This window comes from Ornithodoros turicata, chromosome 2 (assembly GCF_037126465.1).
Source record: "Ornithodoros turicata isolate Travis chromosome 2, ASM3712646v1, whole genome shotgun sequence".
NCBI classification, from domain to species: domain Eukaryota; kingdom Metazoa; phylum Arthropoda; class Arachnida; order Ixodida; family Argasidae; genus Ornithodoros; species Ornithodoros turicata.
This window is the reverse complement of record NC_088202.1, coordinates 29,632,104-29,658,323: the sequence shown is the minus strand read 5'-3', so window position 1 is coordinate 29,658,323 and position 26,220 is coordinate 29,632,104. Positions and strand designations below refer to the sequence as shown.

At 46.3% G+C, this 26,220-nt stretch overlaps 2 protein-coding genes across 2 annotated transcripts in view; both read right to left on the bottom strand.

Annotated features, from left to right (window-relative positions):
- Positions 1 to 4,732, bottom strand: part of LOC135383287 (uncharacterized) — a 31,758-nt gene extending 27,026 nt beyond the window's left edge. The window contains exons 1-4 of the mRNA XM_064612809.1: positions 4,623 to 4,732; positions 3,186 to 3,323; positions 2,982 to 3,131; positions 836 to 1,194 (exon numbers count right to left, since the gene is read on the bottom strand). Coding sequence (XP_064468879.1) covers positions 836 to 1,194; positions 2,982 to 3,131; positions 3,186 to 3,290 — 614 coding nt within the window. The 5' untranslated portion in view covers positions 3,291 to 3,323; positions 4,623 to 4,732. The remainder of the gene's footprint in view (positions 1 to 835; positions 1,195 to 2,981; positions 3,132 to 3,185; positions 3,324 to 4,622) is intronic.
- A 6,194-nt stretch (positions 4,733 to 10,926) lies between these two features.
- On the bottom strand, positions 10,927 to 16,463 carry LOC135383286 (uncharacterized). Its single transcript, XM_064612808.1, has 4 exons — positions 16,298 to 16,463; positions 14,588 to 14,677; positions 12,241 to 12,472; positions 10,927 to 11,988 (listed from the first exon to the last, which is right to left on the bottom strand). The coding sequence occupies exons 2-4, from the start codon at positions 14,675 to 14,677 to the stop codon at positions 11,183 to 11,185; spliced, it is 1,128 nt and encodes a 375-aa protein (XP_064468878.1). The 5' UTR covers positions 16,298 to 16,463; the 3' UTR covers positions 10,927 to 11,182.
- Between the last annotated feature and the right edge of the window lie 9,757 nt (positions 16,464 to 26,220).

The window sequence follows — 26,220 nt, the reverse complement described above, 5'->3', positions numbered from 1 at the left end:
ATACGCCGACATTATTGTGGAGTATTTTCATAACATATGAAATCAGAAAGTATTCAAGGATAAAGTTATACTGATAAAGTTAAACTAAGCGCTGACGTCGAACTCTACCCCGCAGTAACGTTGCTCAGGCGCGTTCGCGCTTCAGGTCAGGTATATGTACTATTCCCAATCCTATACCTGAGTGTGATATGCAATGAAGCAGAAGAAACTCGTCGCGACAGTGGAGCTGCGTGGAGGTCTTCGAGAAGTGTAGGATTTACAGACTATCCCCGATTAGCTGGGCATGGTACTCGATCACGTCCCATCCACAATGAAAACCTTCAGACTGAGAAACACACAAACCACACGATACAAATCTGAGACAAGATTTGAGGTTTGCGTCGAGTCGTTTGTGTCCCCCTCAGGCTCGCAGTTTTGATCGCGGATGTCAGTCATCGCCAGCCCGTCCTGCTGGCTTGCCTAGAAATCACGCACAGTCGTCCATCGTACGCTTGGAGAGTCGTCATGAACAGTCGCGCGCAGCACACAGCGGACACTGTCAAGAACGGCGTAAAAATGCTACCAATATTCTTCAATATATAATTTAAAAAAAAAAACCTCGCTGCTACTGCGACCTGTGCCGTCAATCCACATGTGCGCCTTTTTCTAATATTTCGGGGGAAGGCCGTGATTACCAAAATGCATTCGATATATCTGAAGGTACCAAAAATGCTGAATGCTCACTTATCTGGTTTGTATCGAAGATAGATTACCACGAATGTTTCGTCGTGATTCGATTGATTAGGTTGGATGCGTGTGATGAGGAGGATTATTATGTGCGAGTATATTAACTCACTTGAACTTGGAACGTGGTTTGAGTTTCTGAGATAGTGTCTCCAGCAGCGTGTCTGCATCAAGTTCTTCTAGCCGTTGCCTTTCGGCAGCTCGTTGAGCGCAGCGCTGTCTTACTGCAGCCACGTAATCCTCCTGTATATGATGTATGAGCTTGATGATCATTATAATAAGTAACAGGGCAACCAGCGCAGATGGCAACAAGCAACAACCGATGAACGTCAGCCCCATCATCTTGTAGTACAGGGGCTTTATACAGGCTCCGAACCTCCGAAGCAGGAACAATGAGATGCGGGTAGACAGCCTTCTTGAGTACGTCGCTACGTAGAAGCAGATGAAGCCGATCACAGGCAGCAGATCAGACTTGGAAAAAGGCAAATAATTTTTTTATCTCCGTGCTTTCGTGTGGAGGTTTTACGTGATCGGTGACGGGAAACAGCGCTACAAAGAACACCAAAGACAGACACAGCACACCTACTACTCGCGATCATTAAACGTCTCCACGGGACGAAGAATGCCCAGTGGCGTAACCACAAGAGAACTTCCCCATAGTTCAACTGCCCCCTAAAAAGGAAATCGTTCATTTGTTTATGCATTTAGAAGGGAGAAAAAGACGACCGAATCCTCCAGTTCCCGTAGACCCCCTCCCGAAATAGTTTTGGGGTTGCGCTACTGGAACCGCACACACAATTCCCCACGCAGAGCTGAGGCTCCGAATTAATTTAGTATTTCAGATGCGGTCGACTATGACAGGAGGTACGGAAAGAAGAGCGGGCTCCAGCAGTCTTTTCAGGACTACAACGTGGTGCGTGGTTGCTTGGTTCGATCGTGGCTCCGTTGCCGAGCAGTCAGTTCGCCGATTTTGCGTCGGCCGAAAAAGCGAGGAAAAGCAACTAGACAGTACAGCCGGTGCCGGTATTTGGGTCACCTCCCATCCTGGACTACGGCGGTGAAATGAGGTATATTCAGAAGGTAAGAAATATTTGACTGCTCAAGACGTTCTTACACGGTCTTACAAGCTAGTCCTGTATAGTCTTACAGTATTCAGTCTTTCACAGTTCTTTAGAGGGACGGTCGCGTCCGTTCCAGTTGATTTCGAAACTATGGTGTCGCTTTGTTCCCCGTGGACCAATGACCACGACATGGAAAATCGCAAGCGAGATAGTGGCGTAGTACGTCTGTTATTTGATGGAATACATGACATGGGTACACGCTGGATGTTGACACTGCCGGAATTCCCTCTCTAGACAAAAATTGAAAACTTCACTTCCTAACTGCTATATCTTCACTGCGACTTAGTAGAAACTGATTGTGCATATGTATGAGCGAGAGTACGTGAGCGAATGACCGTGTGCAAGCACGCAAGCAAGTCTTTGCTGTATATACTAAATAACAAGTATATTTTGTTTATTCTATCACCTATATATCGTGATAGTTCGTGTTTATTTATCATATGGCCCACTAGTTAGGTCGCCGTGGAGCGTTTCGCCCTTGTTTTTAGTACATCGACTGACTTCTACTGAATTTTCTGATGCCGACCTCCTGAATTTCCGCCTTAGTGACCTGGCAACACTGCACCGCCCTCTTACTCCTCGGCTTAGGGAGTGACATCACGCCGCTGGAGCCTCTGCAGCCGCGGAAGCACCGCTGATCTTTAAACTTCGTTTATTTCATATCTAACCACTTTTCGGACGAAAAAAATTAGCCAAGTGGATTGGCAGCCGATGCAGAACATAGTGGTTTCGGCTTCACAGGAGAGGTTCCGGATACTACGTCCCTTTAACATGATCCAGATAGATCAGCCTGTCCTGGTTTCCGGTGCTGCTTTCTTTCGCCTGAACAATAATACTGAGTGCGTCACGTGGAGAAATTGGGGCGCTAGATGAAACGGTTTACGGGAGATATTCGGCGATATGCAGTTATTTATTTCAACACGACGCATCACTCCAACAATTCATAGCACATAAACCTCACATGCAAAGACCCGAGAAATGACATGCAGAACAACAATGTGCTGTCTTTATTCGCATTGCCAGTCTCGATTAACTCTATGCACAATTGTCACAGGCGTAATTCTCGATTCATCTTAAGTGTTTTAACGGTCCTGAAATGTATCCGGTACAGATTTCGCCTCCACATATAGGACTCACGTAGGTGGCTTCAAGTAGCGGGTCACGTGACGGTAGGTCTTCAAACAGGCGAACGAACACGATCGGAATGAGGGCAACGACGGGCACTGGAAGAGTCCCAAGCGTCATGGTGCAGAACATGAGAAGAAGGCAGTATGCACACTTGGCACTCTGTAATGACGCATGTGATGTCATAATGTGTTGCCAACTCTTGGGAATACGCACCGGTGTCCCAATGAAAAGCATGGGCGACAGGCACAGGGGTGAGGCGATGGCAACGAAGAACTTCACTTTCGACGTCCAACGGGTTTCCTTCGGAACGTCTCCCATCTTTCTTCTACGATCGTTTCTTCTATCATCCAGCTGAAAGATCGCGTGGATGTAATTCTGCACCTGGACCACTGCTTTTTTGACGAAATAATGTAAACACAAAGAAAAAGGAAAGGAAAAAAGAGTGAAAAGAAATAAACATCGAATGTTGTGTGAAACATACATTATCGCCTGTTGCACAGAACGATCCGCCATGTTTACTGAAGAGGCAACAGCATTTTGGCGGTACATGCAGGCACTTCTCCCCTCCACCAACGCAAGACACTGCCCCCCACGAATGTGACCCTAACATAACTTACCACCATATACACAATATAAAATGCTGATTTCACTTCACTATTTTTGATGAGACGGCGGCCTCCAAGCCAGTTCGGCTTAGGAAGGTCGCGTCTTTGCTGTTGCACAAGTGCTTCATATGGTGTTATACAAATTCATTAAAGATGATTCTAGACCATACAATTTCATAATCGTATGGTCTAGACACATCTTTGTATGTCTATGACTCGTCTTTGACAATTGTATGTCTGGCCACGATACGCTGGTATACGGTACGCTTCTATCCCATACACACTCTTCAAACTGAACTTCACCGCATAGCACGCTCCTAGCCAACCATCATCTCAAGTGATATCGTTATCTGCCCTGATTTGTCGAAAACGGGAGGCGTACGCCTTTTTTGTGACACTTATGTTGTTCATAATTGTCACAAAAAGGCGTACGCCTCCCGTTTTCGACAAATCAGGGCAGATAACGATATCATTTGAGATGATGATTGGCTAGGAGCGTGCTATGCGGTGAAGTTCAGTTTTAAGAGTGCATGTCAAATGCGACCATAGTTCGTTTCTTCACACCACACGTCTATGAGAAACTGCACGGGTATGCACTCTTAGAAATGAACTTCACCGCATAGCACTCTCCTAGCCAACCATAATCTCGAATGATATAGTTATCTGCCCTGATTTGTTGGAAACGGGAGGCGTACACCTTTTTTGTGACAATTATGAACAGCATAAGTGTCACAGAAAAGGCGTACGCATCCCGTTTTCAACGAATCCGGGCAGATAACGATATCATTCGAGATGATGGTTGGCTAGGAGCGTGCTATGCGGTGGTTAAGAGTGTGGGAACTGGTAGCGTAACCACGCAACCCTTTCTTATCGAGGTTTCACAGCGGCAGTTTACAAGTGCAACTGCATTGCCTGCGTTTGAAAACACCTCTTGCAGGAGTGTCGCCCCAAAGAAGCGTAGCAAAAATGAGTACGCGACAACTTGCCATGTGCTTCACAACAATGCGTTCATCAAGCCGTGTAAACCCAATGGAAACTTGCCTACTCGTTGAAACTTGACACTTTCAATTCCAAGGGTTTGTTCCGAGTCTCTGCCCTTGACGTAATGAAATAGAAGATCCCTCAAGCAAGAATCGTCCCTCAGGCACGAGCTAGGGTTGCGATATGATTATCTTTTTCTTCTTCCTGCCCTCTCTCGGGCCTTGATCCACCAATGGCTATCGTCGCGAACAAATAGCTACACCTCCACCAGTTTCGAGGACACCCCACAATGAACCATTTCCGACAACGCGTATGCGCATGCCCAGCCCTTGAGTCCGTCATTTTTGAGCGGAAAACATCGCCATGGACCCACCTGCGGATGACTGTCATGTTCATGGTGGGGAGATAATCGGTTTCAAGGTTACGACTTACGCCGACGTTTGAGGTCTGGTAATGAGTACAATGCGCTTTCACTCTTTCTGCATTCTTCTCTTGCTACTTTCCCACGCAACGTACGTGCCAGTTCGTAAAGCGTCACCATTATTGGGGGGAAAGACACGACGTTCGACATTCTGCCGCCAGGGGCGTCGCGAATATGGAAAAGGAAGAGCCATTTATAGGGAGAGTTTGGCCATTCATTGATCTTTTGCCGCCTCATGGGAGGAGCGTATTTTAACGTCACAGTCGTCGTTGCGCCGCCCAAAAAGCCTGAATCCAAGCGGAATCCGCTTATCAGCCATCTAGTCCGCGCCATATTGATGCTGTCCGCCAGCTGGTGGACGGTTGTGCCTCATATGCACCAAATGCTCATAACCTCCAAACGCTCAAAACCTCCGAACGCTCATATGCACCAAAAAAAAGTTGGTGGTTTTGAGCGTTTGGTGGAAATGAGCAGGAGGAGAGAACCTGCTCATAAGCACCAAACGTCCAGAACATCCGAATGCTCATATGCACCGAAAGGCGGGAGACCACAAAGGCCGGATCTTCCTCTCCCGCATTTGGAACAAGGTCATAGGGTGAGAAAGGTGGAATGAATGGCGATTACCAAGACCGCTTAATGTGTCAGTTTGAAGTTTATGTAACAGCTTGGTCCTGCTTGTATAGCCAGAACGAATAGCGCCTTCTCGTTTATGGATTTCAATTTGAGCTCTATTTTCATAGACATGGAGGCAGCCTAGGACAAAAGACTTGATTCTAGCTCGAAAGGCACTCGGCTCCCAGGGCTGTAGCAACAAAGAGCGTGGTCCCCTCCGAACATATGTCCGGGTTCACTTACAGTGCAGAAGCTGGAATAAGATATTTATATAGGGTTTAAATTATGCATACATAGGCCTGCAGTGAACATTTGCGCAAAACCCTTCTTTCGAGCCTTGTTCTTCGCAAGTTGGTTAATCAATGCATCATAGTCCAGAGATATGATAATCATGTTTTCGGTTGACTACGAACTCAGAAAGCCCGACATCTCTTATGGTTAACTGAGCACAGGATATTCTTGATCGGTCAGTTTCATTGTGCTGAGACTTCTTTCAGCATCAGCGACAGTAGCTGGTGTGGTCAGAAAATAGAGTGCTGACGCAAATGCAAGGATTCAGATGTATCTCTTGGAGGCTTTCTTGTATGTGTACGTTAAAAATTGTTTGGCGTCTCTTTGTTTGGCGTCCTCTCTTTTTCTCAATGACACAAAAGGATATTCCATTATAAGTTCGCTGGCATCGATGTCTACCATTTTTACTTCAAAATTTTTGCTGCGATTCTCCAGTTCAAGTTCCTATTGACGCTGCCCCAAGTTGTTAGCGTTTTACAGAAATCCAAACAACTTTTACCACTCCACGAGTTGGTTGACAAAACAGAAGATATGGCCTGATCAGTGAGAATAAGAAAGAACTGAGATTTGAATTTTCGTTCTGCAGAAAGACGACTCTTCCTTTTTATTTATTTATTTATTTCACTTTTAGGAGAAGGTAGCAGACATTGCAGAACTGCTTCATGATCTTGTCGCGTTGTCTGTACTCCGCAAAATAAAGAGAGGAACAGAAAGAACAGACGCAATTTGTACAATACAAGCGGTGCAGCAAACGGAACCGCTTTTATGTTCTTCATTAAATGGCGTGCAGCATTTATTGTTCATTAAGATTAATGTTAATTTAAAAAAGCATGTCTTCCAATTTCGAACAAATGAGGAGTGCGAATGATAGCACTTGATTGGCTATGATTCGGTTTATCAGATGTCCACAACGACGCCCCTGTATTTTTGGGCGCACGGAACCGCAAGGGACCATTTCTTCCGCCACGCAACCAGGGACCAATTTTTCCGGGACGAACTTTTCCGGGACTATTTTTTTCCGAAACTCTATCCAACATGCTCTACACATTCTCGCTCCTATAGTTATTCTACCTTCGGTCTGGAAGATGACTGGTTTGGTTCTTCGGATGATTGGTTTTCAATTCATTTCTGTTTGCCCACCGTTTTAGGCATTCAAGAACAACATTACTTCCTCTTATAAGTAGAACTCGGAAATTTACGTGCCAGAACCATGAAAATAGACAGATATTTAGACCCAAAAAAATACCTAAACAGGCAAGAACATGCAAAAACAGACACGTTGTAGCACATGCCAAAACTACTTCTAATGTACGCTTCACGACGCAGACTTTATACTGTAGAACTGTAGCGAATGCTACAGAACCATTCGATGACGCCAGTGCCTGACTGCGACGCTGTGCAGCGTCAATCCTCCTTCCTGCACCGCTAGTTCAAGCTCACTGGGTGTTATCGTTGAACCTCTAACATATATTCAGTTTAATGTTATTTCTTCGGTTTATTTTTACTACTCGTTTTCTCTTGTGTTTACTCGTTTATGTAGCTTAAGGCGCTATGGAGTAGACGGCGTTCCATGTTGATATCCGTTCATCGGCCACATTTTCTCTTACACGTTTTGTCAACCACGCTCTACCTCAGGTATGCGAATTTAATTCACTGTGGTGACGATGAAAGGTCTCGCCGTTGTTGGCCTCACAGAGGTGGGCAACGTCACGACTGACGGCCTTGGGGAATGTGCATCCTGGCCGACTTCTATAGGAACTGTGCCGACATATGATTTGGTCGAAAGACATTTAATCGAAGATCGAAACGGCAGCGGTCGTTTGATCGATTTTTTGTTGGTTCACTTGGAGTGTTGAACGCCGGAGTTCTAAATGCCGTTATCCTAAGCAACATTTAACTGCGTGTAACCCGTTTGCTCGTAAACACATTCCTCATGCTAACCCACTTTGTCAAATAATAATTGATTTCAATTATTAAACATTCTTGGCAAATAAATAAAAAATAAATTAATGACATTTTTCGATTATTTATTCCTGTTGAATGTGGATAAATTTTAACAATGTATTATTGTTTCTGACAATCAACTGACCATTGTATAGGAGAAAGAACAGTTTTAGTTTATTTACTTTTCGCCTATGTGCAGGTGAATCTAAATTTAGTTCTTGCAACAGACATGTAACCGAAGAAGTCCTTCGAAACCTAGACAAGATAAGCAGGGCAGCAGATCTTTGTACTTTCTCTATTTTTTCGGATAGCGTGCATGTGTAGTGACCCAGATTGCAGATGCATACACTAAACGAGGTTGAACTAAGGTTTTATATGCCGTTAATTTAATATCTTTCGTTGTGCCATGGCAAAATTTCCTTCTTAGCATCCACAGACTTGGAGTGGCTTTCGCGCACATATGGCTATCCCGTTTCAGACCGTTCCCTTTAAATATGTCACCAGCAATGAGAAGGGTGCTCAGAAGAAACACAGACTATCGCCTGCTCCCAACCTGGGGCAACTTTCTTCAACATGTGTCTGACTGGTTCGTAAATTACAAACGTCTGCAAGTAGCCAGCGGTCCCCCTGCAAAAAAAGAAAAAAAGAAAAGAAAAAGAAGTAATAATAATAAAAATGAAAAAAAGCAGAGTACCCTGATTGCCAGCTCCGTATGCTCGAGTCAACAATTACAGAAAAAGAGGTGCGGATGACACAGTGCATGCAGTTTTGAACTCTCTTCGAACAAACGTCTTTCGAACAAACAGCATCGATCAACCGGCTTTCGATCAAACGGTTTTCGACCAAGCGGCGATCGATCAAACACCTTCGATCAAACGTCATTACACCAAACGTCGTTCGACCAAATGGGCGGACACTACGGCGTTCAAACACCAATTGACTCACGATAGATGAACTTCCATAAAAATTCGTTCTGACTGCATACAAGCAGGACCAAGCTGTTACATAAACTTCAAACTGACACATTAAGCGGCCCTGGTAGTCGCCATTCACTCACCCTGTGACCTTGTTCCAAATGCGGGAGAGGAAGACCCGGCCTTTGTGGTCTCCCGCCTTTCGGTGCATATGAGCATTCGGATGTTCTGGACGTTTGGTGCTTATGAGCAGCTTCTCCCCTCCTGCTCATTTCCACCAAACGCTCAAAACCACCAACTTTTTTTCGGTGCATATGAGCGTTTGGAGGTTTTGAGCGTTTGGAGGTTATGAGCATTTGGTGCTTATGAGCTACTACCCAGTGATAAGGGGGGCTTTGTTGCCAAACAGAAAGAACAGAATCCAAGGACGAAAGGCTTTCGAAGCAAGAAGTACGCACGTGTCTTCTCTCCTTGGGTTGTAAACAACAATCAGCATCAATATGGCGTCTGCGACCGGTTGACGGCTGAATAACAATTGTGCACGACAAGGGAGGTCGCTCAGCCGTGACGTCGCATGACGCGCTTTAAGTTAGTCTCCTCCCAATGGCCAAACTCTCTCTATAAACGGCTCTGGGAAAAGGGCCATTGAGCCGGAATGAGCTAAAACTGCCAGGGTCTTCTATTAAAACCCACGTTGAGCTGCACGTGCCGAAGAGATGGACTGCGGATAACTCTACAGCCTGGCTAACCTTTTCAGCAACTTCCTTCTTTCATCACTAATGTCTTAGGCACTTGAGGCTTTGTGTTTGTCCTTTTTATGTGTTCCAGCCTCAGCACATCCAGTTCCCATCAGGTGACCTTCCTCGCTGACGGACTGCCTTGCTGCAACCTTGGCGAGTAACAAAATGATACAAGTCACGTTATGCCTCTTGTAGGGGGTGCGTCTTGCGGCCGCTCGAAGCATTTCTTTTTCTTTTTTTTCTTTTAACGGAGCATGCAAAGGACTTGTAACATATACTTTTTTTTAGATCATCATATGAGCATAGTACCCTGAGGAACCGTCCCGCAAGATATTTGATTTGGGAAGTGCGAAATTACTGAGAAAATTGCTTTGCAAGGAAGCGCGCAGCGGCGACAACCTCGCCTCGGCTTCTCGCGTCTCTTGACGTCAGTTTGGCAGCGGACTCTTTCTTGATCACCAAGAATCATCAGCTAGCGACAGCGACCAGTCGAGACGCGTGAATGGCGGCGCAAAAAGCGACTGCAAAAAGAAGAAAGAAAAAATAAGTCGCTCGACTCAGTATTGGCGATGCACATGAAGTTGCAGACTGGCAGCCGAGGAGATCAGGTTTTCTGACCTGCGAGATTGAAAGCTCGTTTGCGCTCCAGGGTATCGCACTGCACTCGCAGCTTTTGTACGAATGTCCAGGGCTTGCAATCCTAATTTCTAGTTCTCTCGACATATTTCTTTCTCGAGTCTTTCCATGCTCCTTTAACACGAGAACTGCACCGGCGTTGAATGCAACATCAAAAAATAAAAAAGAAAGGAAAAGGAAATCGGATATCGGATAGAATCGAGTATTTCAGGCTCTCATTGAGAACCATTCTCTACCGAGAACTCAGATTTTCCGGGAATCTCTTCATGGACCCTTTAAGTAGATCATTTAAGTTACGCAGAAGTCTGCTGTGGAAGCCCACGAATAATCTTGTTCTGGTCAGACACCTATTGAAAAGCACCTATAAAATGTTTATTTCCCGAAAAGAAAAAAAAAGAGTGAAAACGATGAAACTGCTCTGTGTACGTGCTTCGGGACAGAGCCTGCAGCTGAAATTTTCAGTCACCAATATTTCCAATCTTTCAACCATGCGCGCAAAGCTAGTGCACCTGTACATGAGCTAAAGGGATACTCCTCAACATTTTCGTTACACGAACACGCACTCCTTTGCACGAGCCGCAAGAAACAAACTCTGTCACATTAATAACCCCACCTCTTGCTTGCATCCACCTTAAGTTGCATTCGTGGCGTTTCCCAGTGGTCCAATCGTCATTACAACGCAATGGTAGATTTGGAAGGTCTGCTTCGATTATCCACCAATCTTCTCTATTTGCGTGCATGTGACAGTAGTAGCAGCAAGCAATAGTATGCTCAGCACGCATTGTAATGGGAACAAACAACGACGACAAGTGGTGGTCCAAGATTTATAGCATACCAGTACAACTTCTGAAGGACTTCAGAGAAGAAAGGAAACAACAGAAAATTAGAACAGAACATGCAAACCTTGTGGTGTGTTTACTTTTCTCCGGGATTTTGTCAAATCTCGGTGGCATTTTTCGTCGTTCGCATTACTGGGCATCGTAACACACCCTCTACTTGGTTGAGTACCATGTTCTTTGCATCACTGTCAAAAGCGGACACTTTCTCGCCGTTGTACTTATATATATTAGATAGCCCACTGTTTCTTCCGTTTTTCGAGTTCTTCCTGGAGATCTTGAAGCATTTGTTTTGCTTCTCGAAGCTCGTGCTTGTAGGCGGGGACGTTATAATGGTGAATTTTCTTCAGTGCTTGGATGTCCTGCTCCTTTGTTTTGACAACTCCTTTCTCATCGGGCGCTGCGTGGGCAACATGATGCATCTCGCCGACAGCGTTTGTTCTTTCGTACGCCCACTTTCGTTTACTCTTTCTGTCAAGTTGTTCGACAAGTTCCCTCATCTCTGGCGGAAGCGAGACCGCGTTCTGGCGTTCTTCGTGGCCTTCCAAGGATGGTCTTTCTCTTCTAACCAGCGTGCGACTCGTATCGTTAGCTGCAGATGCTTCTTCAAGGAGGTCTACCAAACTAACGTCAAGGTTGGCCAACAGGTTGTTCAAGGACGACAACAGTGATGGCGTCATATCTGCAGATGCGTTCGTTGAACTGTGCTTATTTGCTTGTCCTCCGTTTTCGTCATGCTTGTCCCTTGAGACGTTGGGGTTGCTTTGTGCCATGACTGTGTGAACCTCCCTGTTCTCGTGGGGAACTGATTCAAGGAATTCAGCCAAGTGGCCACTAACACGAGAGTTTCGCTTAGCTTTATCTCTCATTGCGAAATCCAAAGATGGGATCTTGACGCGCACGATCTCGAGGTACCTTTTCAAGCGATGTGACAACCTTTTGTTTCTTTGTTGGCGGTCACTTTGGCTATCTGTGTCCTCGTCTTGCCTGAAGTTCTCTCTGACGTCGCTTTTCGAGGTCCGTGATCCGCCATGGCCTGGATAGCAAATGCTGTCCATAAGTGCTCGTCGTACGGTCAAGCTAAATGGCTCTTTGGGCCCAAATAACGTATTGTCCCGTGCTATTTGCTCACTATCCCCATCTTGACGCCACACTAGACCGACCGGATGTTTTTCATCCAGCACGGGAGTGTCACCAATCCCATTCCCAAGTCCTTTTTCTCGGGTATATCCTTTGGATAAACTGTCTAAGAGCGCTTGTCCAACGGGAGAGTCGAAGAGATCCTCACCTGTATCCGTTTCTCTCTTGCGTCTTTGCTGGGTTTTCTTCCTGTGCAGTTCAGTGAGTCGCTGGAACATGGTGCGTAAGAACGGCAGACGCCATCTCCGATGTTGGTTGCTTTGAAAGGCAGAAGTGATGTTTCCGGACGGTGTGCCATTAAGTGATCGTCCGGGAAACGGTGTTGCTTTAGTTGGCAAACCCACAGGTGAGGAACGGACATCGCTTGCGTCCCTTTTAACCTTAAATGCAAGATTTCTAGAATCAGGGCAAGTTCCCTGCACATACGAACTGCACCCATGCCCCAACCTGCTTGGGTAGACTCTAAAAACAGAGGGGGGGGGGGGTCGAGGTAGCTTGCCGTTGTTGGCCGCACTCAAGTGGGCATCGTCACGACTATAGCCAAAAAAAGGAAAGTGGGAGAGGGGAGTTGAACTTCATGTCATAGCACGTTCTTAGCCAGTCACCATCCTGAATGACATCGTCCTGCCCCCCGATTGGTTAAAAACGCTAGGCGTACGCCTTTTTGGAACAGTTATGCAGCTTAAAAAAAAGCGTGCGCCCCGCAGTTTCCACAAAGCGGAAGTGATAAAGGTACACTCTTAAAAATGAACTTCACCGCATAGCACGCTCCTAGCCAACAATCATCCCAAATGACAACGTTCTCGTCCCTGATTTGCTAAAAACGGTAGGCGGAGGCTATTTTGTGGCCATTATGCACGGCACAGAATAAGCTCCGCCTCCTGTTTTCAACAAATCACTGGCGAGAACGTTGTCATTCGGGATGATGGTTGGTGAGGAGCGTGCTATGCGGTGAAATTCATTTCTAAGAGTGTACCATCCCGGTCAATGGTTCGCCTTCACCGCGCTATGTAGTGAAGTTCTGCTTTTAGTGTGTAGAGCCACATAAAAAGTCCGGACACGTCTCTGCACTTGCATCCATCTTATTATGCATAGGCCGCGAGCTCGACCAGCGCACTGATGTGCTCGTAGTGCTTCCATTTTGTAGTGAGTGGGAAAAATGTGTTGGGCTTGCGGGAACATTTTATCAAAGTTTCGTCCCACTCTACAAAAAAAAAAAAGAAGAAAAAGAAAAGGGAGGATGGCAGGTACACTCTAAAAAGAGAAGTTCACCGCATAGCACGCTGTGCGCCAACCATTAATTGCCACAAATGATAGGGTCGGATTGGTAGTGATAGGGCGTTGATGGGATGGGAATACAATGAGAGCAGAATGATAGAATTATCGCTTGTGATTCGAAGAGAGAGTGGGGCGTACGTCTTTTTGCGTCAATTATCATATATCCAAATTGACACAAAAAGGCGTTCGCCCCCTCTCTCTTGGAATCAGAAGCGATAACCCTTTGTGGCAATGGGAGGGCGCACAGAGTGCTGTGCAGTAAAGCTCTGTTTTTCGAGTGTACACTCTTAAAAATGAACTTCACCACATAGCACGCTCCTAGCGAACCATCATCCCGAATGACAACGTTCTCGCCCCTGATTTGTTGAAAACGGGAGGAGGAGCCTATTTTGTGCCATTATGCACGGCACAAAATAGGCTCCTCCTCCCGTTTTCAGCAAATCAGGGGCGAGAACGTTGTCGTTCGGGATGATCGTTGGCTAGGAGCGTGCTATGTGGTGAAGTTCATTTCTAAAAGTGTACCAGCTCTTGAGCAAATGGTATGCCTTCGAGCCCTTTTAAGTTGAAGAAACGTCATATCACGGAATGTTGAAACTATAAAAGTTAATTAATGCTTTATTTTTGTTGGAAGAGGAAAATGCTATAGAGTTATATCAGATATTAGTGGTCATACACACACTACCAACCTTCCCAAACCGTACTCTCCGGATCTCTTAACGAGCTAAACTCCCGTTCCCACTCTCTCACAAAATTGCTTCGCCGCTGGCCACATCCAGCCCACCAACGCTCTGCCCTCAAAGCTCTCTTCACCTTCCTGGATACCATAGGACTTCGATCCTTATTGTGAAGGGGCTCATTATTTCATTCCCCGCATCACCACGAGCTATGGGATAGAGTATCATCCCTGGCGATGAAACCCTTGTATTCACCATCTTGTAATGAAGTTGTTGTTCAATTACGGGCAATGAAGAAATTTGACGAAGAAATCGAAACGAGTGAAAAATCCTGGTGTGAGGGCGCCAAAATAAGAGTGGGAAGTCGAACGAAGTCCTCCTTCTCTGAACCACGTTGTGGTTCTTGGTTGGATACAGCAGTTGCGCGGGGGTAGCAAATTCCCAGAATAGAACTAAGAGGGGCTTCGGCCTTCTGTTAAGCTACTACGTTACACGTGAATTATAAAGGCTTCTATCCTAATTTACGGTCATTGCGTTTCCCACCTTGTGTCGAGCGATTGTGGCACAAGATGGAGAGCTGATCATCCATATCACGGTCAGTATGAGAACAATCAAACTTGATCCGCGACTCATCTGCAAAAGGTGAAACGTTGTCAGCCTTTGTTCATGCCATTGAAAGATGAGAAGCAACGCGCAATCGGCGCCACATTTATGGAACCTATGCAGAAATTATTTGGTGTTTGCTTAGTAAAGTACAGGTACACGTGAAGTGCATCACGTGGCTACACCTTCTCATACCTTTCTGTTCAATAACCTTTAAAGTGCATTTATTTATTTAATTAGTTAGTTATTCACATACCCCAAAGGCACTCACAGGCATTACATGGGGGGTGGCACATAGAGGCTAGTAGGTACAATACAACTTCAATTGTAAATACACGATTAAACAGAGAAAGAGAAATGATTAGATACTGCGGTGCGAAATTGATGAGGGTCAGTAAGTTCGACTATGTGATGAGGGAGGCTATTCCACGAAATGGCCGTTTGCGGAAAAAATGAGTTCATGAAACGAGACGTACGGCACAGTTGTCTTTCTACTTTATGTGTATGGTCAATGCGTAGAAAAACTGTTCGCGCTGGTGTTATATAATGTCTACAATGAGAAGGATTGTGATAGAACCTGTGGAATAAGCATAGTCTGGCAATGAACCCACGATGTTGCAGAGATGAAACACCTAATGATGATTTCATGCCTGTGACACTTGATGAATATGAGTAATCAGAAACAATGAACCGGACTACAGCGTTCTGGATGGATTCGATACAGCGTGTCAGGTATCGTTGCGGGGGATCCCATATTGCTGATACATATTCCAGTTTCGGACGAACAAAAGTAGTGTATGCGATATAGCGAACTTCAGGGGAAGCAAGCTTCAAATTACGGCGAAGGAAACCAATGGTACGAGGAGCATTGCTGATAACAGAGGAAACGTGAGCATTCCATGTGAGGTCAGAAGAAATAATGACTCCAAGGTATTTGTACTGATTATTAATAGGAACCGCGGAGCCGCATAAGGTGTAGGAATGGTTGAAGGTTACCATAGTGCGAGAAAAAGGGATGTAGCAGCATGTAGATACGTTGAACGAAAGAAGCCACTTATCACACCAAGTTTCCAGAGCCTGTAGGTCACGATATGGATGATGTTTATCGTTTGGTGAGCGAATTGAACTGTAGATGATGCAGTCGTCAGCGAACAGGCGTATACTCGATGAGACGCAATCAGGGAAGTCGTTATTATAGATAGAGAAGAGGAGGTGACCTATGACCGTACCCTGTGGGACACCAGATGATACATGAGAGAAGGACGAGGAATGATTGTTCACCAAAGTGGACTGAATATACTATGAGTATACGAGTATACACTGAGTATATTGCACTCATTCAAGTACCCTTCAGAGCTGTCAGCAAAAATTCAGAGCTCTCTTTTTGCTCCGACGGTTAGGATGCAAAGAGTTACCACCTGAAAGTTATATGCTGGAACGGAAATTTATCGCCTAAACTGATTTAGTGCGTCTACGACATGAGGCACTGTTTCTTGAGCAAAGCCGAAGTTCCATGTCGGCCGTATTTCAGCAGACGCGGTAGCAGAAACAGCAAAGCATTTGGTAAGAGCCCCTATCCATTGTCCAGTGCTATTGACGTAGCTCTCATTTTGCGCGACTTGGCATCTTGATGAAGAATATATTTTATACCTTACAGTTGTGTTCGAACACGACGTGATGAGTCGGACATGTGAAGCCCAAGCTTCGGCAGAGACGCAGTCCCGGGGAGACTCAAAAGTCCTTGTGCCGGCTGCCGCTGTCGCCGCTCACTCAATGTGCATTACTACAAGAATAATGGCGTCAAGCCACGAGCACTTTTACACAATTTCACCACATCATCTTCGTTCGAGACAATTATTCATGGGAGAAGTAGACGAAGACACGACAGAAAAGCTACCAGGACAGCAGCCGTAACGATGACCCTCATTAAACTTGCCAAGTAACAGAAGTGCCAGGCAAGATCAAACTTACAGCAAACTGACTGACCTCACTGACCACAATGCCTAGGGTTTGACGCCATAATTCTCGACTATTTGTTTGTCTTGCTATTCGTACTGGAATGATATGCTAAAGAGGACTACACCCACGAGAGTGCGAAGTGGCAACCTAGACGACCTGAAAGCCTGATACAGCAATCTTTTCGCTAGCTTGTTACTTATTGGGGGAGGTAAAAGCTCCTTACTTTCTGTAAAGATAAAGACACATTGAGACAAGACTCAACTAAACGAGGAAGTCTGTTGTCACACATCTCTCCTATTTACGCTTGCATTCTGACAATGTAACTGTTCAGACGGGATGTGCAGAGCACGTTTAATAACACACATGAAAGACGACTCACACGTGCGGACCATACTGTTTCAGGCGTGTACGTGCGTCAACATTCAAGTTCCAGCAGGATCAGTGCAATACTTGAAGGCGAGCACATCCCTTGTGATTGGTGGAGATTTCAGTGCTCGTACCCACAGATGATTCCTCGCTTTGCTGCAGCAAACCGAGGAAGTATCTGTACCTGTAGACTGACACAGGTGTTACATCTTTTGAATAACTCGCGCAAGAGGCTGCGACGCATGAACCTGTTGCCACTCGATCATTCCTCACTCCAAAAACAGATGGTGTTAGTGGTGGTGAATGGGCTCGCCGTTGTCGGCCTCACAGAGGTGAGCAACGTCACGGCTGATGCCCTGGGGGAATGTGCGTCCTGTGCAGACTTCTAAGGGAACTCTGCCGATATATGCCTGAATGCGGCTGAGGAAAACCCAGGAAAAACCCCAGACAGCACAGCCGGCCCCGGGATTCAAACCCGGGTACCCGCGTAGCACTCCGAAAGCCAATCATTGTACAGAATTATACCTTTACCACTTTTGATTTGTTGGAAATGGGAGGCGGAAGCCTTCTGCGGGACACCTCGCGAAAACGCGAACTCCCCTCGCTTTCCATCAGTGTTGTACCCGCTCCCAGAACTAACAGAACACCGATACCCGCTACTCCACAGAAAAGTAACGCAATACTAGCGTCGTTACAAATTTGAAAAAGTAACGAGATACCTCTACCTCTACCAAATCAAGGTAACATAAATACTGTGCCGCTACTTATCCGCGACCATACTCTTCTCCATGCAACATCTCACCGTACGCATCTCGTTGTCGAATGTGTCTAAAGACGGTGCAATATTCAAGTTCCCTGACATAGCTGGCATGCAGTATAAAGTATACAACTACCTACAGGCAATATATGTATATTATTTAATGCACACAGCGCATGTGTGCATATAATAATTTTCCCGTCAGAATGTTTGAAGCACAAAACGATTTTTGTGCAGTGATAGTATTTTGTCCGAGATATCCGCAGATCCCAACCTCAAACTCTTCAGTCTGCTTCCTGTCGACGGATTGACCAGTGTGATCAAGTGGCGGTACTGCCATGATAAGCGACGCATTGAGTCATCAATAATTGGCTACCACGAGGTGAAAACATCAAACGAATGACATAATGTTTGGTGTCGCTAGGGCCAACCAACGCCGTGTAGTTGGCATACTGCACCAAAGCTTAGATCTCACAGGAATTAGGAGTTAAAGGTTGTTGTGTACCCCCTTCTTCCCTTCTTCCAGTCACACGATGGCTTCCCTTACAAGGTGTGCAGCGCGCACTGACTCCAGGATAATATTATTATTATTCATTTTGTGTGGCTCATATGCCCACAATGTAACCTATGTAATGTGAGAAAATAACTAGACCGCGTTCGGCAACCTGTGTAAGCTTAGGTAATTCTATCTCGCCAGAAATGCTTCACCTGAGGCGCGACACCTTAAAGCAAAGTCGGCGGTACGTTTGGAGTGCAATGCATTACTGTAACGATATCTCATTGTGTTTCCGATATATTTTCGCATTCCTGTTCCAAAAGACACGACGCTTTGTTTATCTGCTCCGAATAATAAAGCTGCAAAACACAGTTTGAAGTGTGCTATCAACACGCTCACACTAGTTTTGCAACTGATTTTATGACGGAAACTAGCTTCGTAGCCAATATTATGCAGTATGTTATACATACCTGGGGGTGTTTCGCAAATGTGAGCAAGGTTAGCAAAAGCACAGAATAACACAAATTGTATTCCTAACTACTCAAGTGCGCTTAGCTTACGAAAGTGAGTGAAATTGAGGAAGGTCGTCACATCAGTCTGCCTGATTAACAACTCAACAACTAAAAGGAATGACAAGAAGAAATTCTGCTTCATCCTTACATCAGTTTTTCTCTTTGTGTTCCACGTCTCCCATATTATCGGAAGTAGTCGTAGCGGAGAAAGAGTCCGCCGCTACCTGTATTTGTAGCGGAAATACCTTTTCCGTTACCAATTTAAAATGTAGCGAGATCGCTACTCCGCTACTGAAAAAAGTAGCGAATACGGTGGCGAACCAACGAACTGTGTCCTTCGATCTGTGACACGGGCGAAAGTCATCGCTTGGCACTTCAGACGTGCCTTCATACTAATGATAATTGTCAGTGGCGCAGTAGTAAACGCACACAACAAAATAGTAAACAAAAGCGGTCGCCATCTTTCTAACAAACTTCAAAGTTCGCCACTATCTATCCTTGAAGTTTTCTCTGTGGGAAAAAAGGAGCGCAACGTCATTTTGACGTCACGGAACTCCTGCCAAAAGCTGCATTTTCTCTTTCCTTGAACTTTCGTTTGATTGACAACACACGCCGTCACGTGGACCACAGAAACGGTCCAACGGCTGTCTTTCCCCCCATCTCAAGAAATGTTTACATTGTCTAAATCTGCAAAAACACCATCCTCCCGAGCATCCAAAACGCCATTTTGACGTCAGGAAAACATTTCAACGTACGCGCGTTTCGGTAACCTTGACCTGAGGTTTGATTGACAGTCAAGCACGCTCACGCGAGCACACAGAAAGCATCCAATGGTTGCATTCCTTCACATCTCTTGAACTTTCTTCGAGTTCCAAGATGCGACGAGCCTAGCACCCCTGGACTACGCTATTAAGACGACTCCGCCGAAGAGCTCCACGTAAAAAAATCGCAGAACTCCTCATGTAACGCGCTTGATGAGGTCCACAACAACCAAAAAAGACAGTGATTCTGGACTCGTCTCTCTTCGTTTTCGACAGAGTGTTCGACCATACCTCTTACAATACCTCTAACCATACATTACCTGGGAAAATATCGGGGACTGGACTCATGAGGCCAAAGTATACACTAATGGCTCCTTTCTGAAGGCTGCCTCCACGTAGAAGCAGTTACGTGCTAGGCCCGATATGCTAGAAGTCTTTGCGTGCTGGAGTATTTTATTAAGGTAAACTCTTGCAACGTTCTTCCTCCACCCTGTACAGTGCGCAGTACACCTGTTTGGTGAACCCGAATGGGACGCCGCAAGTTCCCCGGTAGTCATCCGCGTGAAGACCAAACACCACAACGCCTGCAAGTCTATTGGAGAAGCGCTCGTTTATGGCCTCAATCACTTTGGGGCTGGACACAGTCATTGCTGTGCTTCCCTTACGTAGTACTTGACACATGGTCGTTTTATCGTGACTTGTGTTCCAGGCTCTTCGTTTGGCTTCCTTAGGCTGACAAAACTTGTCATAACCACGGACTTTCTTTCCTGTGAGCTGGAATGGCGGTACTTTGCCATCAGCGTATTCAAAGACCGCCATATTAAATGTAAACAACGTTCTACGCCACAAATGGCTCGCGTACGGCCCAGGCGCATTGCCCGTTTTCGGTGTCCAGCCGAAACGTTTTCCGTGGACAATCGTCATGGCGCCTCCCAAGGAACGGGTGCTGTTTCTGAGCTCGAGCGGACTTGGACACACCATTTGTCTGTCGCCCTCAACATGCGGTCGCTCGTAGTGAGATAGTCGAATGAAGTATGCGCCCGAACGCAATACCGGCTTAGTTATGGAAGCTTCGAATGCTTTGTCGTACTGTGGAAGGGAGATCATGAAAATGCCTCCTGTATCTCGTAACCTACGTGCGAATAGCTGGACAAGCACCACGTACTGTAATGGAGATGTTTCGGGGTCATAGACAGGCATGTAGATGAACAAACCAACACCATTGCCGTGTTTCTCCAGCGCTGTACTCACGGTGTCCACAAGCAAGGAAACATTGTGTGTTCGTCGGAAGGCAGTGCGAAACCAGGACAACCGAGTTGTGGCTGACAACCCAATGACGATTCTTTTGCGAGAAATCTTCTGGTCGAGTGTCTTCGAAGTCCGCCATATTATCTTGTCGTCCAGAGACTTTTTGTGCAAGCAACAGACGATGAAGTGGCTGCAGTAGAGTGTAGGGAAGTCGTTCAATGTGCGGCGGTACTCGAGTGCTTTACGGGGATTGTACAAGCAGGCCAGCACCTTGGGCCGCTTACCTGGTTTCGCGAAGAGGGGCAGAGCAGCTTGGGCCTCTCTCCTTTCAACGGAGTATCTCAACATCCCCATGCAAAAGATTGATAGAACGATGGTGACGGTGCCAATAGCGCAGACGATCGCGAACCTGTTTTTGGATTTTTCGCTGTCTTCCGACACGCACTGCCTCTTCGGTGAATCATTCTTCATCTTGCCTTGACTGGTGTATCGTTGACCCCGCCAGTCCGGCGTTGTAGAACCTCTAGGCAAGCGCGGTGGCACAGCAATTGAGTGTGTTTTTTTTTTCTTCTCTTTCAGCTTCACGTGCGCACGTTACGTCAGGTTTCAGCGTTTTTCAGAAGAAATAAATAATGCTAATTGACTAGACGACCTGCCACTTTCGCAACAACCATCTCGTCCACTCTTGGGTGGTAATGGAAGTAATGGAGAGTAATGGGCAGAGTTCCCGTAGAAGTGGGCCCAGGACGCGCATTCCCTCCAGAGCGTTCGGCCTGAGGTTGCCCACCTCTGTCAGACCGACAACGGCGAGCTCTTTCACTAGCACTATCACCACCACCACCACCACCTTGGGTAGTAACCAAGTTAGAAGTATAACTTGGAACTAAGTTATTCAGGTATGGGAATATTTTCGTCGCGTCAGTTCCCCAGTGTCGTTTCGTCAGGGCTTCAAGTACATACACACTGCCATTTACCAGGAATTCCTTGAATTTCGTCGTCTGATACGCAGCCACGATAGCCATAAACGAACTCACCAGCAGACGAACCAAAAGCGGTAACTGTAGTTACTTTTGTAAAAAAGAAGTAACTATTTCCGCTTTTGGTTCGTCCGCTGGTTAAAGTAACAGTAAATGTCACTGTAACTAAGTTCCCTAGCGTCGTTTTATCGAGGCTTCAAGTATACACTGCAATTTACCAGGAATTCCATGAATTTTGTCATCTCATACGAAATAGTTACTTTTTTTTACAAAATTAACTACAGTTACCGCTTTTGGTTAAAGTGATAGTAAATGTCACTATAACTAAGTTTTTCAGGTGTGGGAATATTTTCGTCGCGTCAGTTACCTAGCGTCGTTTTGTCGAGGCTTCAAGTATGCACTGTCATTTACCAGAAATTCCATGAATTTCGTCATCTCATACGCAGTCAGGATGACCATAAACGAACTCACCAGCGGACGGATGAAGGTTCGTCGGGGGGAGCAAAGCGCTAGAGGGCTCGCTGAGGAAGACCCGCCTTCTGCAGAAAGAGAATAAGGTTCCTTGCTTTAGCGATGCTTGCTTGCTTTAGGTTTTGCTTTTTCTCCTAGGGTGTGCTCGATTGTTTCAGGTTGTTGACAGTGGCCACAGCAGGCGTCACCCCTAGAGCCGATCTTGAATAGCTGAGAGTTGGTGAATGCAGATCCAGTGCGGAGCGTGTGCTACGGGACATCATGCATATTCAACGCCCCCTTCTTCACATGAAAACCCTTCATCTTAAAAAAGAACTTCACCACATAGCACGCTCCTAGCCAACCATCATCACGAGTGACATCGTTCTTTCTCATGATTTGGTGAAAACAGGGGGCGTACGCCATTTTTGTTGCATTATGCATTTGACAAGTGCCAAACAAATGGTGTGCACCCCCATGAACCCCGCATTCTCGACCGTGTTCAAACCCGCCATCTCGGGATCAGAAGGTGAACACCCTACCGACTGAGCCACCGAGGCCGGTGCGGACGAACTGAATAGGATGTTCGAGACTGTTTAACGTGTGGTGGCGGATCAGGATTACGAACATGTCGTCAATGTAGAGGCGATAGAATTTCACGGGGCAAGGTTTTGTCGTGCCGTTTCTTCAGTATGTTCCATCCCGAGGTTAGCCATAGGGACGGACACAGGACTCCCCACAGGGCACACTGTCACTTGGTGATATTTCTGGCCACGCAAAGTAAAGTAGCACCGATTGAGGCGAAAACGTAACAGAGTTATGATGTCCTTCACGGTTAGAGATGTACGAGAAGAGAAGATGCCATAATTCAGTAGACGCTGTTTCGGCAACTTTTGCAGCAACCGTTGTAGGCACATTCGAGAAGAGGGAAACCACATCAGACGATACCATCAAGTCATCTTCTTGCAAGGTATAATCTTGGACGAGTCCTGCAAATTCTCGTGACTTAGGGATAGTCAAGCCGTTTCCTCCTGTCAGTGGGGTGATGACTAGGGCCTGGGTTTTTGGGCACCAACAGGTGGCGCTCTTGACCGCATAGCACGCAGTATGCCAATCATCATCGCGCATGATATCGCTCTGTCTCCCGATAAGCTGAGAAAGGGTATGCGCACCGTTTTATGTATCAACATTCCTTCCAATCGGAAGATACAACAATACGGTTCTGAAGGTTTGTTGGCCTAGAATGATTTACCCAACGAAGAGCGCTACCTGTAAGTACCTAAAAATCCGGGCCCTAGTGATGACTTCGGTCAGGTACCTCGACAAGTTGTAGGCAGGAGCACCAATGAAGGATACGATAGGGCGGAGTGGGCAATCTTGCTTATGAACCTTAGGGAGTCCGTATAGTCCGTATATTCTACACGAACTGACCCACTCCCCAACGTGTGAAATACGTAAAAGGCTCTCCTTACCTAATCTTGGTCAGTCTCAACGGGTGCATATTCTACATGAACTGACCCACTCCCCAACGTGTGAAATACGTAAAAGGCTCTCCTGACCCAACCTTGCTCGGTCTCGACGTGTGCACATTATACATGAACTGACCCCCTCCCGAACGTGTGAAATACGTAAAAGGCTCTCCTGACTTAACCTTGCTCGGTCTCGACGGGTACATATTTTACACGAACTGACCCACTCCCCAACGTATGAAATACGTAAAAGGCTCTCCTTACCTAATCTTGCTCAGTCTCGAAAGGTGCATATTCTACATGAAATGACCCACTCCCCAACGTGTGAAATACGTAAAAGTCTATCCTTACATAATCTTGGTCAATAACGACGGGTGCATATTCTACATGAACTGACCCAATCCCAAAGTGTGAAATACGTAAAAGGCTCTCCTTACCTAATCTTGGTCAGTCTCGACGGGTGCATATTCTACATGAAATGACTCACTCCCGAACGCGTGAAATACGTAAATGGTCAGTCTCGATGGGTGCACATTATATATGATCTGACCCACTCCCCAACGTGTGAAATACGTAAAAGGTTCTTCTGACCTACCCTTGGTCGGTCTCCATGGATGCATATTCTACATAAAATGACCCACTCCCCAAAGTGTGGAATACGTAGACGGCTCTCCTTACCTAATCTAGGTCAGTCTCGACGGGTGCATATTCTACATAAAATGATCCACTCCCAAGCGTGTGAAATACGTAAATGCTCAGTCTCAATGGATGCACATTATATATGAGCTGCCCCACTCCCCAACGTGTGAAATACGTAAAAGGCTCTCCTGACCTAACCTTGGTCGGTCTCTACGGGTGCAAACTGTACATGGACTGACCCACTCCCCAACGTGTGAAATACGTAGAAGGCTCTCCTTACTTAATCCTGGGCAGTCTCGACGGGTGCATATTCTACACGAAATGATCCACTCCCCAACTCGTGAAATACGTAAATGGTCAGTCTCGAAGGGTGCATATTATACATGAGCTGACCCACTGCCCAACGTGTGAAATACGTAAAAGGCTCTTCTGACCTAGCCTTGGTCGGTCTTCACAGATGCACATTCTACATGAGCTGACCGACTCCCCAACGTGTGAAATACGTAAAAGCCTCTCCTAATCTAACCTTGGTCGATCTGGGCGTGCGCATATTCTACATGAACTGACCCACTCCCCACCGTGTGAAACACGTAGAAGGCTCTCCTTACCTAATCTAGGTCAGTCTCGACTGGTGCATATTCTACATGAAATGATACACTCTCCAATGCGTGAAATACGTAAAAGGCTCTCCTAATCTAACCTTGGTCAGTCTCCACGGGTGGATATTTTACATGACTGTCACAAGGCCCGGTAGGGAATGCTCCGTTTGGTGAGCCAGGTGAACCGAGCGGGAATGCATCGGGACTAAATTCCGCGACGACCGTCCAAACGAACACTACTGGCGTAATTCTCCCGAAGCACACCCTACCTCGTGAACGAAAACAAAAGAAAGAGGTTTGGACCCGCCAATGTCGCACCGTACGGCACGTGTGAATCCGAGTCTGTGAAATGAGGGGAGTCATAAATGGCTGTCTGCGTTCATCAAACAATTGTATATTTCTTCGTTAACAATTAAAACAAACGAATAGCTCCAAGTTGCGGGATACACACAAATTAAAAATAGTAACACACCGCTATGGAGTCACAGAGAAGTAGATTTTAACAAGAAGCTTAGAACGAAGACTTAGATTAACAATTTAAGCAAAATAATCAGAAATGGAGAGAGTCTTATCTGGGCGATGGGGTCTTGGAGCTCGGTGTGGTCGGGTCCCAATCGTTCAGTCGGCGTTCCCGGGCTGGATGTATGCACACGCACGCACACTCACAAGGTCCCAAGACACTTATGTTCCGGTGTGACGACCTATGTCGCCGCGACACCCGTCGTTGTCACTCGTCGATACAAACTCCTGCCTTTAGCGGCCGATAAACACACCCGCCGCCGTGTCCGAAAACTCTGAAGTCCCGCCAAACGCCGAACAGACTTGTTACGCTACATGCCACATTTGACTTTCCAACTCGACTCCCCCCTGGTCACGCGGGGTTAGCCTTTTACGTTAAAGGTTTTCTGTATGTTTTACCTTTTTCAACACTGAACAGATACACGAATTCATACGCCACAAGTGTTGGCATTGGCCTCCCAAAGTCCACATTAGGCCACTCTTCCCATCGGAAATGGTTTTTCCATCAGTGTCGGCGTGAGCACGCCAAGAGAAACGTTTTCCCTATTCAGTGTAACCTCCCTTGGAACAAAAGGTCATCAGACTGTCCGGCGACGAACGTGTCAGTAGTTAGACACCCCATTCCTGGGACCGCCACCCCTTCCGTTACCAATAAGCCGCCGGCGATAAGAAATTCGCCGGGCGCTTGACCGTCCTCAAGTGGTCTATGGGACTCGTTGCGCCGTCGCGCCGTCGGAGCGGCCCTCAAAGGGACAATTATGCACGGTTGGGGATCTGTTCACGAAAATGTTTGCAGGTGTACGGGATGGCAGGCCATGCTC

Bases quoted from the DNA above. Each gene is read 5' to 3' on its own strand.
- LOC135383286 (XM_064612808.1), bottom strand. From the start codon at position 14,677: ATGAGTCGCGGATCAAGTTTGATTGTTCTCATACTGACCGTGATATGG. The intron at 12,473-14,587 runs GTGGGAAACGCA...CTTGCATTTAAG, and splicing joins CCACAATCGCTCGACACAAG to GTTAAAAGGGACGCAAGCGA. The intron at 11,989-12,240 runs GTGAGGATCTCT...TTTGCTATCCAG, and splicing joins CAAGAGAGAAACGGATACAG to GCCATGGCGGATCACGGACC.